At 32.8% G+C, this 16,145-nt stretch overlaps 1 protein-coding gene across 1 annotated transcript in view; it reads right to left on the reverse strand.

The window, feature by feature from the left end:
- Window positions 1–15,345, reverse strand: part of LOC133180118 (uncharacterized) — a 36,599-nt gene extending 21,254 nt beyond the window's left edge. The window contains exons 1-3 of the mRNA XM_061314693.1: window positions 15,253–15,345; window positions 15,046–15,077; window positions 14,853–14,950 (exon numbers count right to left, since the gene is read on the reverse strand). Coding sequence (XP_061170677.1) covers window positions 14,853–14,950; window positions 15,046–15,077; window positions 15,253–15,345 — 223 coding nt within the window. The remainder of the gene's footprint in view (window positions 1–14,852; window positions 14,951–15,045; window positions 15,078–15,252) is intronic.
- Window positions 15,346–16,145: the final 800 nt, after the last annotated feature.

The raw sequence follows: 16,145 nt of genomic DNA on the forward strand, positions 1-16,145 counted from the left end.
AATTGTGAATTTCATGGTCCCTGCCCCCCCCCCCCCCCCCAGGGCCTGAGGGGTGGTACTAAAACCACCAAAAATAATGCAATCTTTAAAAATCTTCTTCTTTACTCCTGAACATCAAGCAGTCAAACTGTTGGCATCATTGTAATAAGCATTGAGCCCTCTACCAAAATTGTGAAATTCGTGGCCCCAGGGTCAGGGGTTCTGGCCCCAGGGTGGAGCTATATAGATCATATAGTGAAAGTGCATTATTTCTTTGAAAATCTTCTCTGCTCCTGGGTATTAAATAAAGTTACTTAGTACACAGTTATGATGAGCAAGAGTGCCTCTTCCAAAATTGTGAAATTCATGGCCCCAGGGTCCGGGGTTCTGGTGTTAGGGCGGGGCTCTATTGATTATATAGTGAAAATGCATTAATTCTTTGAAAATCTTCTCTGCTCCTGGGTATTAAATAAAGTTACTAAGTACATAGTTATGATGAGCAAAAGTGCCTCTTCCAAAATTGTGAAATTCATGGCCCCAGGGTCAGGGGTTCTGGTGTTAGGGCGGGGCTCTATTGATTATATAGTGAAAAAGCATTAATTCTTTGAAAATCTTCTTCTTTGCTCCTGGGTATTAAATAAAGTAACTAAGTACATAGTTATGATGAGCAAAAGTGCCTTTTCTAAAATTGTGAATTTCATGGCCCCAGGGGCAGGGGATCTGGTGTTAGGGCGGGGCTCTATTGATTACATAGTGAAAATGCATTAATTTTTTGAAAATCTTCTTCTCTGCTTCTGGATATTTAATAAATTAACTAAGTGCATAGTTATGATGAGCAAGAGTACCTTTTCCAAAATTGTGAATTTCATGGTCCCAGGGTCAGGGGTTCTGGTTTAGGGCGAGGCTCTATCAACTATATAGTGAAAATGCATTAATTCTTTGAAAATCTTCTCCTCTGCTCCTGGGCAGTAAGGTGATAAACTAAGTACATAGTTATGATGAGGAGGTAGGCCTCTTCCAGAATTGTGAAAGCCATGGCCCCTGGGTCAGGGGTTCTGGTGTTAGGGCGGGGCTCTATTGATTATATAGTGAAAATGCATTGATTCTTTGAAAATCTTCTTCTCTGCTACTGGAGACTATTTAAACAAACTAAGTGCATGGTTATGATGCATAAGGATGTCTTTTCAAAAATTGTGAATTTCATGGCCCCAGGGTCCGGGGTTCTGGTGTTAAGGCGGGGCTCTATTGATTATATAGTGAAAATGCATTGATTCTTTGAAAATCTTCTTCTCTGCTTCTGGATATTTAATAAATTAACTAAGTGCATAGTTATGATGAGCAAGAGTACCTTTTCCAAAATTGTGAATTTCATGGTCCCAGGGTCAGGGGTTCTGGTTTAGGGCGGGGCTCTATCAACTATATAGTGAAAATGCATTAATTCTTTGAAAATCTTCTCCTCTGCTCCTGGGCAGTAAGGTGATAAACTAAGTACATAGTTATGATGAGGAGGTAGGCCTCTTCCAGAATTGTGAAAGCCATGGCCCCTGGGTCAGGGGTTCTGGTGTTAGGGCGGGGCTCTATTGATTATATAGTGAAAATGCATTGATTCTTTGAAAATCTTCTTCTCTGCTACTGGAGACTATTTAAACAAACTAAGTGCATGGTTATGATGCATAAGGATGTCTTTTCAAAAATTGTGAATTTCATGGCCCCAGGGTCCGGGGTTCTGGTGTTAAGGCGGGGCTCTATTGATTATATAGTGAAAATGCATTGATTCTTTGAAAATCTTCTTCTCTGCTACTGGAGATTATTTAAACAAACTAAGTGCATGATTATGATAGACAAGGATGCCTCTTTCAAAATTTTTAAATATATGGCCTCAGTTTTTGGGGTTCTTGAGGACGGGGGGGGGGGGGCTCTATTGATTATATAGTGAAAAAGCATTAATTCTATTAATTAATCATTAACTAATCCTGTCTGCTCCTTAGTGTTGAGCTGATAAATAAATTGCTTAGCTATGATGAAAATGGGAGCTTTGAACAGAATTTTTAAATCTTTTGGTCCTAGGGTCAGGGGTTCTGGCATAACGAAAGGGGGGGGGGGGCTTTTGATAATATAGTGCAAAAGTGTTAATTCTTTGAAGTCCATAGTTATGATGATGAGGGTAACTCTTCCAAATTTGTAAATTTTTTTACCCTTGGTCTTGGGTTCTGGTGTTAGGGTAAGGCTTTGTTGAATCTGTAGTGAAAATGCATTGTACCTGTGATATTCTTCTCTGCTTCTGGGCATATCGGAAGCAAACTGAGTTAAAGTTTAAATGATATGAGTAAGCATATTTCTACCAGAGTTTTAAACATCTGGACTATTCGTCTAAGCATTCTGGTCCTGGCCAGGGCTCTATTAACTTGTATTCTACTGAGAGAAGTTATTCCCCTTTTCCATTCACCTTTGATAATTAATCACTGTAAATAATGTATTTGAAAGGTTAATAGAATAAGATAATTATGCAAGAATGTTTATCGTATAATTAAAAAAGTACTTTCTTAGTTTTAATAATCAGGTAGACCTGTAAGTAAAAGATAAATAAAAATGAGACAAAAATAACTTATCTTATTAAAAGTTCTTCAAAGACCATAAGAGAGGTCAATGCTAGAGGTCTTAATATGGGTTTAAAAATAGTACAGAAGCACTAATAGTTTATTAATAGTCTGCATGGTGATAGTGTTAAGTGGGGGACAGATTAGAACTTAATTTATGAGTTGATACTGAATACTAGACTAATTATTTTATTGATCCTGATCTTCCTTCTTCTCTTGCTTTAGGGCAACAATGTTTCATCTATCAGTGTATTTAACTTCTAAATTGTTGTGTTATACTCAGGTGACCGTTAAGGCCCTTGGGCATCTTGTTTGTTGTTTAACGTCCCTCTCGAGAATTTTTCACTCGTATGGAGATCAACCATTAGTTCTTCAATAGTTGTGAATTGTAACTCATTTATTTTTCAAAATTAATTAACCAGTTTTAAAGTAAATAGTCGGAAGAAGGACATTGTTTCCTTTTTATGCAAATCGTCCCCTGTGAAGGGAATTTTTCAATTTTATTTCCACAAACCCTTGACGACCTACTGCAAAATTCGCTCGTTCTCAGGAATGAATAGCTGGATATCTAATATATCACGCCATATTCATCTTAACGAAGACAAATATGAATTTTTAAAAAAATGACCACCAAATTGAATTTTTCTTTTTAAATTCAACTAACAATAACATTTCTTTCACGTATATCATCATACTGTACATACATTCTAGCTAAAAATCCTGAAGTGGCAATAAAATAGACAATTCCATAAAAAGTAGAGAATTCGGTAAGTAAAATTTTATTTAAAGAAAGAAAATATTACGTCATCCTAAAAGACTTTCTAAAATATTTCATCAAAAGAAATTTTTTTTTTTTATGCTGTAAAATGGTGTCAGGGATATAAATGATCAGATCTAAAGCTTGATTGGATTATTTGTCTATAGTATATGTGAAAGATATTTGCTTTTTTGATTGTTATTTTACATTATTTTTTTTTTCAACTTTGGTTTGGTTTTAATATGATACAGTAAATTCCCCCAAAATATTTTTGTCCATTTAAGTAAATTCTTTACATCTAAACCAAAAAGAAATTTTTGATATACAAATTTTCTTACAACAAATACAAGTCGCCCGCGTGGCACAGTGGTTAGAGCGTCAGCTGAAGAATCTCGGAGTAAGGAGAACTTTGATCCTAACGTCGCGGGTTCGAATCCCACTGTGGGACGTGGAGACCGGTCCTTCGGTTGAGACCGTATAAATTGAGGTCCCGTGTCGCAGTAGGTGCTGGCACGATAAAGATCCCTCACTGCTCAATGGTCCTGAGTGCCAAGCATAGGTCAAAATTTGCAGCACTCCACCGGGAAGTGCTGGCGTCTCTATAAGAGAAAATTTCTCGATAGAGACGTAAAACAACACACAATCAATCAATAAATTAAAAAAATACTAGATTTTGAAGTGATCCTATTTTATTTTATTTTGTTGCACTCCTGACATCTGATGTGTATTTTATTAATTTTTTTTTTTTTGAAATTCTAACACACAATAACTCATTCCAAGTTTGTATATTAGTTTGTCGATTTTATATTTTATTAGTTATGGTAAGTTTTTCATATTTTCTAGTTCAAAATGTGATTATTTGCTTGTGTAATTTATATTTAAAAATATATGTTTAGTGATGAAAACTTTTCTGTGAATTGTCTGTAAAATATCCAAACAATATCGTATTTTGTTGATCGACATAATGATTTGAACTACAAATAGTATCGAACATTTTCTGCAGTTAATTTTTTAGGATAGGTAGCAAAAGATTATTAATGATTTATAAATCGATTTTGTTGCACTCCTGACTGCAGTAAAACAAATTAAAACCATAGAACACAACAAAAATTCATAAAGTGTTGGCAACATCAAGTGATAACGAAATTGTGCAATACTAACAATGCAGGGAACTAATTTTGTTACATAAATCAGCATTAGCAAAATAAAAATCAACATTCAGTAAATTTAAATAATAAGGACACAGGCTTAATTTTAATTATTGACGTGAAGTTGAAGTTGCACCGTAAACTTTCTCAAAACTGTAACATTTGCATACAATATTCTCTTCAAAGTTGAAGAGGCGACTATCATATGAAAATATTGCAAAAATATTTTTTGAATTTTACATTTTTAAAAATATCTTTTGCAAATAGGCAATATTCTTACCAATCGCACGAGTAAATGCCGCACACAAGAGGAAATGGACAAAGCTGAGAATCATCGTGTCATCGTCAAACTTTAAAAAATTTCAATCGATTTTATAGAACAATTGTGTATTCCTTGAAAATCTTATAAATCAAATACTCATTTAATATCATAGTCCAAGTATTAATACATTTCAGGAATGCATTTTCTGATTCATTTCTGCTTTAAACAAGTAGATTTCTTCATATAGAAAAGCTTGTACTAAAGCATGCACTACACATGAAAATATAAGCGTTACTGGGTAAAATATAAAGGCTTATGGAATTTGATTTAAATTTCAAATATTCTTGTGTTATCAGAGTCCAAAATTTTAAGATACAAGAAGTGCATGGGCCAGTACGGTTTACCTGAGTTACCTAGACCCTGTTTCTTTTAAATTTCGTTTTTTTTATTTGCAGGAACCTGCAGAACTGTAGTATTTTGGGGGAAAACTCGGAGGGACATTCCAGAGAAACACAGTTCCATCCATCGGTAAACCTTTGATTAACCGTGACACTTTTTTACCACATTGTTATGGTATCATTTTTTGCATTGAAGCAGTCTCTGCCTAAATCAAGGGATACGTAAATTAATTAAAAGGTATTTTTACTGCTTCTTTTCTAATTTTACTTACCTTGTAACTTTTCCAGAAGGCTCTCTAATGCTGGGGAATTGTCTTATCTTTAAACATTTCTCCTTTTAAAAAGTTATTTCTGAGGTTATCGAAACTTTTATCAAGTTATATTGAAATTGGATCCCCCCTGTAGACAGCTTCAGTTCTACAGATAGTTAAGTATTTGTTACTTAAAACTACCCTAAGTTTAAAACAAAACTGGTCATAGTGATATACTTTAAGACTAAAGTGTATTTCATCCCAAGTCGTATAAGCGATTATGCATGTGTCATTTTATAGCAGACAGTAGTTACATTAATTTTAAAGTTCATATTATTGTGAACTACCACAGATACACAGACATATGATTATGATGTTACAGGCACATGCAGACAAACAGTAAACAAGGGCCCTCTTTACACTCATGCAAAACGTTTTCAGATCTGCCTACCCTTCCGCTTTTTATCACTTAATTACTCTATTAAAATCAATTTTATGCTTTTTAAGTGTCAGACTTATTAACTGTGTTTTTTAAAGTAACCAACTACTTCTGAGTTTACAAGTACTACCTACTTATGCATACAGAAGATCTGTAAAACATTTCATATATCAAGATACATGTAGCTATAGTTCTTTACCAGCACAGTAAAGAAAATTATTTATCGAAATTAAGCTAGCTTCCAAACTTAATCACGCAGCACATGCCGAAAATTTGGAAGGAGAAGTAGATGCAAATACGTCAGAATTTTAAACGATTATTCTCATATATGCTTTTAATACTACTACTAAGACTGAATTAGTTGTAATATGCAAGCTTTTGACCGAATACGTCATTGTGGAGCTATTATTAGTTTTAGACATGGTTGGATGAAAATGTTTTACGTGTTTACAGAACATAGGATTTATGTCAATAAATGGTTTGAAAATAATTTTTACGTCCATTATTTTACTATATACAGTGTACAACATAGATTCTCGTTTAGATTATATAGAATCACAATGAGAAATTCAATAGGAAAAAAGGAGATAAATTACGCCTGTGTCTCTAAAATACCACCAAAATGACAATTTAGATTACACTTCCGCAATAAAAAGGGTAGGCAGGTCTGTGTTTTCTTCAAATTCAGAAAATAAATGCGAATAAATTTATACATATAAAGTTATAATATTTCATTTTCAGTAAAGAGTTTCAGTCACTTACTTCCAGAAAAAATGAAGTATTTAAAAGCAGAGAAGAAAATAATATTGCTTACTTAAATGGGGAAATAAATGCAAATAGCGTGTTTAATGAATTTATGTTGACCTAATAAAATGTCAAGAATACTTGAACTGATTACAAAATGAGTAATAAAAATTTATTAACTATGGAATTTATTACATCTTTATTAGGTTTAAGAGCAATTCTCTGTAAGTGCATAGAAATGCAATAAAAATGACCTAATTTAAGAAAATAAGCTCTCCAAAGATGAATTCGCATATAGAAAGTTAAAATGTTGTTTCAATGAATATGATGTCTTTATTCTTTTGAAAGGTAATGAAGGATAGATATGCCTTGTCAAATAGGCTCATATGCTGAGCGAGAAGTATAAATTAATATCGCCATGAAAGTTTCAAAAATAAATATGTTAAAAGATAAAATATGAACAAGATTACACAAACATTTTTAACTGTTGTGTCCAGAAAAGATTCGAATGAAGTGAGTTAAGATAACTTTGACAAAGAGGCCCCAGTTTTATTGCTACCAATGAAAGAAAACCATAAAAGGACCAAATAAATAAATTCAAACATACACAGTGATCTCAATGTCTATTTTGATTTATTTAGCTTTGACACTTGCGGAAAGTAGGTTTTCTCAACTCTTTTTCTTTTTGTTTTTGTTGTTGTTTATTTGTTGTAAACTAGAGAGATCAACATATTAATTTTAAACTAGACCGATCTGTTCTTAAACCTTTCAGGAAAAGGGGCTCATAAATACATTCGGAACATTAAAGAAAGAGACCGTAAAAGGCGAGGACAATTCCTGCTCTGAGACAGTATATTCTTATTTAAAGTTCACAGAAAAGTTATATTTTACTAAGAATATGTTGACAGTAACGTCATCTTCAACATATTTGATTCATTTACTAGTATTTTATTGAATGACTTTTTGGTTGATTTTTTTTTAAGTTGAGAGTTGAGCATATTTAGTGGAAAATGGGTTTCTTGGAGCCATAAAAAATTTTGAATATGAATAGGTCAACTGTCCATTTCACATTAACGTTTAAAGGATGGAAAAGTAACGGTAAATTATATTTTATGTTTCGAAAAATGGAGTCTGAACCCATTCTATATGAAAAGAGCATTTCTGGGAAAAAAAATTGAAAAAAAAATTCGTTTAGTTTAATCACACTGACACATATCATAAACAAGAAGACTTCGTAGAGAGGTTGTTAACGCGTTCATTCTTACCCCTAACCGTGAGCTTTGGAGAGAGCTCGAATCAACTGTGAAGCTATTTTTTTTTTCACATACCTTAAAAAGATAAGTAAAAAATAAATTATTTATCAGGAAGTTATTAATTTAATAAAGGAAGCAAATTTGTAAAAGATGATATTGACAATGCAATTTTTAGCTCTTCTGGTTAGAAACCAGAAGAGCTTATGCGATACGTAAGGTGTCCGTCGTCCGTCCGTCTGTCTGTCTGTATGAAACAATTTTTCAAATTAGTAGACTAATCTAAGATACATAATTCTGATTATCGGTTTTTGATTTCGATGAACGGTGTTGCCATGCTTACTAAAAATAAAATATCTGTGCAATACTTTCAAAACGATACTCCTCCTACAGTTTTGGTCTGATTTCAATATAACTTGGTACACAGGTAGATTGCACTAATATACATAATTCTGTATATCCATTTTTTGATTTTAGTGAAGTGTTGCCATGGTTACAAAAAAAAAGTTGGAATTTCTTTGATTACCGTATATACTCGCCTATAAGTCGGTTTTTTGGGAGTTAAATTTTGGTCCAGAACTCTAGGTCCGACTTATAGGCGAGTCACAAAAAGATTAGTATTATCTGGATGTCGAAATGTAGTATGGATATATCATATCATTTATGCATTCTAAGATTATACCTAAAGTACAAGTATTTACATATTTTAGTAACTTTATTTTTATTTAAAATGTGCATTATGTATTTTTCTTAATGATTTAAAATTAAATATCGGTGTCATTTCTAAGAATATTAACCGAAACCAGGTTGAAACATCAAAGCATTGGTTTGAAATTGTCAACTGATTCTAACAAAAAGTTGTACCGACTTATAAGCGGGTAAATGGCAAATCCCTCTAAAATAACCTCAAAAAATACAACCGACTTATAGGCGGACCGACTTATAGGCGAGTATATACGGTACTTTCAAAACATTACTTCGCCTACAGTTTGGTCTGATTTTAATATAACTTGGCATGCAAATAGACTACAGTGAGATACATAATTGTCTTTATTGTTGTTTTTTTAAATTTAATGAATGAAGTTTCGATGGTAACTAACATTGGAATTTCTCTAAAATTCTTTTAAAAAGCCAATCCTTCTACAGTTTTAGTCTGATTGCAATTCGTCTTGCCACAAAAAGAGAGTAAGACAAGGATTATTACATGTATTTATTTATTGCTGTTGCAAAGTTTCAAGTCCAAGTGCTACTATTCTCTTCCTTTGTTTTAAGTACAAACAAGTAGAGCTACAGTCTGGACAGAGACATCCGGTTGAAAAAAAAATATAACTTTTCATGAACTTTAAGAATTAAGAAATGTCTTTTCTCAGAGCGGGGAATTGTCCTCGCCGTGTACGCCTCCATTCTTTTCCAATTTATTGAAACGTCTTTTGTAATTTGTACTACATTTTGTATTCTATATTATTAAATATAAAGTAATATAGAAACTAAACTTTTTAAGACAAAATCCTGAATGTACAATCTATGTGCATATTTGTGGTTTCAAATTTAAACAAGTATATAGAAAAAGATTGATCTTACCTAATAATGCAATAAATTCGCAAAGAAAGGTCGCTCAGCCCACAGGTATCTCGAACACTTTTATTAATGTTTTGAATCAGATAAGAACGAGAAGTGCAGGGTAAAAACGGATACGTTGACACCTTTTATGGGGTTTCAATTCGTGTGTATTTTGGGCATGAACAAGTTATAGCTTTTCAGAAAGCTTGCCTGACTAAATCAACATCGATCGTATAAACATGATAAGTGATAAACGTTCCCATACCCTTTTTTGTTGGAGGGTCGAAATATTTCATTTCCTTATATTTTGCAGACTGTAAAGATATTTATTGTTTTATCTCAAGAATAATACAAGTGGAATGTACATGCCTGTGGATATCATTTGAAAGAAGTTAAAATGACATGATTTTAAACATTCTTTAAATGATTTTAAATAAATATGAAGTTAATAAGGAAAACAAATTAATGTGATTGATTTATGCTGGAAAGCTGTGGTTGTGTAAGGGTTACATGCGTTAGCTTCAAATGCATAGAAGATCAGAAATGCGGAAAGCCAGCTGAAAATATGACAGCTTCTTATATAATCAATTGAAATAATTTTTAAAAAATGAATATGTCTCTGGAGTCTGAATTGTAGCATGATTATAAATGATTATTTTACAAATAATATTAATTTCAGAATTCTGAAGACAACATTTTTTTCAATAATTTAATTTAAGAAGTAAGGACAGGACATACATATAGGGACGTTATAAAGTGTATGTGTGGCGCGGATAGAGGCAAAAAATATTTGAGATAATATTTTCAATGCAATTCATCGATATAATACAGGTAAAGTTACAATTATCTGTGTGTCAAAACTACATTTTTTTTAAAATGCTGATTCTAATGAGCTTACGGGGGCTTTGTCCTTGACCGCTAGGGACCACGAAGATTACCCAAGGCCCTCGCAATCTAATGGCGCCCCCTCTAATCCAAAATCCTGGATCCGCGCCTGAATGTTGTGTATTAAATTCAATGAAATTGAATCTGACATTGGTCTCATTTTACTTGAAAAATACAAATGGTAACATCAAATAGGATGCAGTTTTCATTATGACGTCCATTCTTTATTTACGCAATATGCACATTACACATAAATTCATTGTTAAGTCATAAACCATCAACGTTATTTCACAGTAAGGTCATACACTTGTAAGTGGTCGATGTGTTCATCACACATTCAATTGTTTACGCAATATGCACATTAGTTTTCCATAAATTCATTGTTAAGTCATAAACTATCAACGTTATTTCACAGTGAGGTCATAAAAGGTCGACGTGTCCATCACACACTCCATTCATACCTTAACGTTTAAAAAATAAATCGTTTCATGTGTTTAAAGCTTTAGTACACAAATATTTGTAATTAATATTTGTTATAAATCGGTAAAAAAAAAAAGTAATGGAATTTGATCATATGACCAACCCGAATGTGCAACCCAATAAAAGATTAGGAAATGATATTTTATCCTTAACTGCTTGTAGTAAATATGTAGGAAAGTTTGAAGAATACCAGCGTTACCATCCACTTGACCTATGATTTATTTTACGAGAGTACTCCGAAACGTTTATGTAAATCAATTAAGTTTTTCATTGCCTTTTTAGAGGTCTCTCTTTGATTGTTAGCTAGGATATATATTACATGTTTATGACCTCATGACACCTGACTTCAAATTGTAAAATTATACGAGTGCATTAACCACACAAATGAATGCTGTAAGTAGGATGACAATAACTCGGGATCGTTATACTGACCTAGTTATCAGAAGAGATTATACTACCATGTATGTATATTACATGTTTTGACTTCTTGACACTTTACTTTTAAACTGTATTCTATCGCAGTCCCAATATCTATGGATGTTTTTTTTTTTTTTTGCATGATCTATAAAGTTAATCTGTTAAGGAGATGGGTGAACAAGGCGTGGAGAATGCCTATAGCTTCAGACATGTAAAAATCATATTCAGTTTGTGAATTAAGTATTTAGAGTAAAGTTCTCATTATATCAATTTATGAAAGAACTATGCACGCAAACTCTCAATTCCCGCCTACATTTTACACCGATTTAATTCAACACCAATGGCAATTTGGCCGCAAATTCTTTGTTGAATGCAAAGGACAGTTCAATGGTAATTGACTGATAATTTCAATGCCAGTGTTAAATAGTTAATTACCCCTAATTGCAGCTCTTTAAATAAGGGGGGGGGGGGGTTAGACGATATTTTCCATTGAAATCGGGCTTTCAAGCATCAACACATTTTTAAAATATTCTTGGATATGAATAAATGGTCCTTATATCTTTTCTTATGTTTTACGCATATAAAATTGAACATATATTATTAATCAAATACAATGTTTTAATTGTAAAACCCTTTGAAATTGGTGAAAAAATAAGCATTTTTGTAGTTTTTTGTCTGTAAATATATGCCCCCCTATTGTGGCCCAACGCTACCCCTGAGGATCATGAGTTGTACAGTTTAGAATCTTCACTACCTCAAGAAGCTTTCAGATAAGTTTAATTTTTTCTGGTCCAGTGGTTCAAGAGAAGATTTGTAAAGATTTTTCTTATATACTTCAAGGTATTTTCTTTCTTTTTTGTAACCCCACCCTAGCCACGGGGATCATGATCAGAATCTACTCTTAAATTGCTGATTGAGGCGTATTTTTTTTTTTTATTATTTCTGGTCAATATATTTAATTGTACAATAAAACTTTCTATAAATTAAACAGAACTCAATATATAAAATTTATCTGTTCATTTTTACGCACATAGTAACAGCTTACGGCATTAGCACAGGCTTGGAAGCTATTGCGAATCTAATTAAACATTGAAAACTGGCTAAATTTTCATGTACCTATGCGAAGATTTTGATTCCATATGTAATTTGTACATGTTTTATTCCTAAAAGCTTCAAATTCCGATGGTTATTGATACACGAAGAGAGCATTGAAAAGTTTCCAATCCACATTTTACAAGCAGCTAAATTTAAAGGAAACATCAAGCAAACATTTCGATTTCAAAAAAAGTCCTCTGTCACTTTATAAAAGATGGAAATTATGTTGAACGACTTGAAATTCGAAATAATTCATAACATTTAGAATATTATCTAAGAAGGAACTTAATTCCGGAAAAATATGTGTTCTTTGTGAAGTGGATTGAAACAAGACCTTTGAAATAACAGAAAAGCAACTTGATTATAAAGATGTTGTACGCGAAGATTTTAAGCGCGCTTTCTTATGGTAAAAAAGTTTGCTAAAATAATAAAAACGAAATTTTAAACGTGAATAAATGACGACTTTCCCTTTTAGAGCCCCATCTTTTGTTTTTTACACCTGTCACTTTGATTAATTAGCCTTCGTTATCTATTCCTGTGTTATACAACATTTCCTCATTATCCTCTTGTCAGTCACGATGAATCGCCACGTTTGATCAAATATGACTTGACTATTGCTAAACTAACCAATTTCTAGGGAAACCAGCTGTTGATTTTTCGCTCAATATTGAGCTAAAAGGAAGGGGATGGCGGGTATGTGGGGACATTTTTAGTACTGAGAACGAACAGGCATTTTGGTATTTATAGATTTCTCAGTTTTTTTTTTTAATTATGGAGGACGAAGAAATTTCATAGACCACCTCCGCTTATTTAGAATTTAGGTCTTCATGGAAAAGAAATTACAATTGAATTGTTTGTATATGTATAACCAACATCAGAATTGTGAATTGTTTAAACTATTACCGATTATATCTTGAAGCTTTTAGGAAATTCGTTCTCTTTTTTTATAGACCTATTTTCCGGATTATTATGTGTATAGTGATATCTTATGGCATTTAAAAAAAAATATGAAATTATTTTTACTGGTTTCGAGTTGAAATGCTTAATAGAAAGAAATATCTTACAGTTATTTTGATTATCAATTTATTATTAATTTTCAAGAAAGTTGACTCCTTATAAGTCACACAACTCCGTAAAGAAACGATGTATTTTTATTTTATTTAAAACTAAGTGAAATGTAGTAGAACATTTACATGTTAACATTTACATAAGAAATCTTCGTGTTTTCCTTATCTGCAGCATTTTCTTAAAACAAGTAAAGACTCTGCTTTTGACTGTCTTCAAGAGGAGTTTTTATTAACTTGTCCCATAATATGTCAAAAAGGTAACAAAATTCGATACCTTTCATAGTTCAGTGTTAAGTTTTGTCTGACGGTCCAGGGGATCAATTTGAAAGCCTAGTTTAAAGTAATGCCACGTATAGACCTTTTTGGACTTCAATACTTTCGGTGTCTTCCCTTTGAGAGTGTTCCATTCTGCTGTTGTGACTAGGTTTGCTTTAGCAAATGCCATGGTAATGACACGGGCCATTATCTGGATTGAGTATTCTTAAAAATCGACTTTTTTCCTTATCGGTTCTCAGAAGTTGTTAGGCATTGAATAACGCGACTCCCTATGTATATAAAAAAAATAGTTATAAAACGTACATTATACACTAATATTTTACATACGTCGCCATGTCGCTCCGTCTCAAGTCCCTTATAACATTGTCTACAACAAGAAAATTGAAGACATTGTTGACATTTCAAATTACTTTTCACATTGTTTTCAAAACAAATGGGACATTGTTCTGCGGTTTTGAGTCTTGTTAAATCTGTCCAGTTTGGAATTCATTAATAATGTTCATTTAAACATCCGAGTTCCTTGGACTTTCCAGCGCGTCGATTTTTTTTCCATACTCAGCCCCACTAAATTGCAAGTTGGGTTAATCGTATGGGTTAGACCACAGACACTAAAATAATCTACACACATTTCCTCCCGGTCTCCACAAGATTTGTGCTAGGATTCACACTTAAGAATATAAAATAAATTCATGGTTAAGAAAAACATCTCAAGTCAAATTCACAAATATTCTAAGTGCGGTTTTTAACCAAGTTTATAGATCTGATCTCAAAAATCCTTGTAAAATATGGAAAAATATCATTTAAAGTGACCGTTGGGTTATATTAATAACAATGATCTGTGAAATATCCCTCGTCTTCTTCATAAAAAAATAAAAAGTATAAGATATATTTCTTATAAAGAAAAATTTCCTAACTCAAATTAACATAAATTCTAAGTGCAGTTTTAAAGCAAGTTTATACATCTGTTCTCTTAAAAATCCTCGTAAAATTTTAGAATGACTGTTATTTATTGTTGTAGTGGGTTTTTTTTAATAACAAAAACACAATCTTCGATTAAATAACGTTTAATTGTAAAGAAGGCATCTTTTTAAAAAAAAAATGTGCTGGTCGTTAAAATGATTGATGGGTATCATTGATGGCTTAATAACCATCATCCGTAAAATACCCCTCGTCTTCTTTTTCAAAATGAAATTCAAAGACCGCTTCTCCGTTAACCCATCTCATCCACCCGCGTGGATGGACATAACCCTCTCTTTCAGTCTCCGCATCCCAGTCTTCTGTTTCAGAAATATCGTTGATTTCAAGAGCTTGTCTGCTGGCCATCTTCTCCGTTTCAGACCAGAGTCTGAAGTTCATAAAAATTAATAAGATAATAATAATAAGAGGAGGTTTCTTCATGTCTCTTTAAAGTTCCTTCAGTATCAGCCATATGTAATAAACTTATAAAAAGTGGAAACTGCCTGGACCTCAAGCTACAATACAAAAGAAAAATATTTGAAAATATATGTTTTCGAAGATATATCTTGAGAGATTCTTAAGATAGTAAGATTGTAATCTCTTTTTTTAATATAAAATACATCAAATTTTAATGCCTTTAAATGTAGACATCATTTAATAATGTGAATAATTCACCACCTCAGTTCTTACCTCCTTCAGATTCTCCCTCCTCACAGTGCTTGTCTCCATCCTCGCTGATTCAGTGGTCTTAATACCCAATTTCTGACCACTAACAGAATTCATAATTAGATATTATACATGTACAATTAATTGCATCTGCCAGTATCAATATCCCCATTTCATTTTGCCAACTGTCTCACCAAACTTACTGGATCACCTCTATATAAATAATTTTTAACAGAAATGCTTGTATTTTTGTTAAGAGTTGACAGCAGACAGCATCTGTCATGAGACTTTATACTTGCACACTTTTCCATATTTAAATACCCAGTGGGTTTGAGCCTTGCAATGTAGAATATGTCAGCGCATGTCATGTTGCTCTCATCTATGTAGACTACTCGCACATCTGTGCATCGTAAATCAGTAGTAGTGCGGAGTAGGGAGGTGACTCTTACGCCGCGGTTCCCAATCCACTGCGGGACGTGGAGACCGGTCCTTCGGATCGTAGGTATTGTCACGAAAAAGATCCCTCACTTCTCAATGGCCATGAGAGCCGAGTATAGTTATAAATATGCACCCTTCAACCGGCAATTGTTTACGTCTCCATTGAGTACAAAATTTTCGATAGGAACATCAAAGAACAAACAAACAAAAAAAACAGTTTGTCACACTATTCTTTAAAGGGGATATATCTGTTTGAGGACTTGATGATGTCTTCGACCTTCTTCTATTTTAGAGAGATAATTTTTTAAATGAAATTTGTCATTCTTTTTAAAAAGCCTAAATGTTTGAAAAATTACTATTAATGTATCACCTTCTCTAACACACTCGGACCATTTTTGAATCGAGAGCTCGTCAGTTTCTTTCCCGGTACAGCATTTATAGTGGTTCATAGCTTCACTCCTACGGAATTTATGGCTATG

This window comes from Saccostrea echinata, unplaced genomic scaffold (genome assembly GCF_033153115.1).
Source record: "Saccostrea echinata isolate AGI-Se365-2 ecotype Australia unplaced genomic scaffold, CSIRO_AGI_Sech_v1 ptg000006l, whole genome shotgun sequence".
NCBI lineage: Eukaryota > Metazoa > Mollusca > Bivalvia > Ostreida > Ostreidae > Saccostrea > Saccostrea echinata.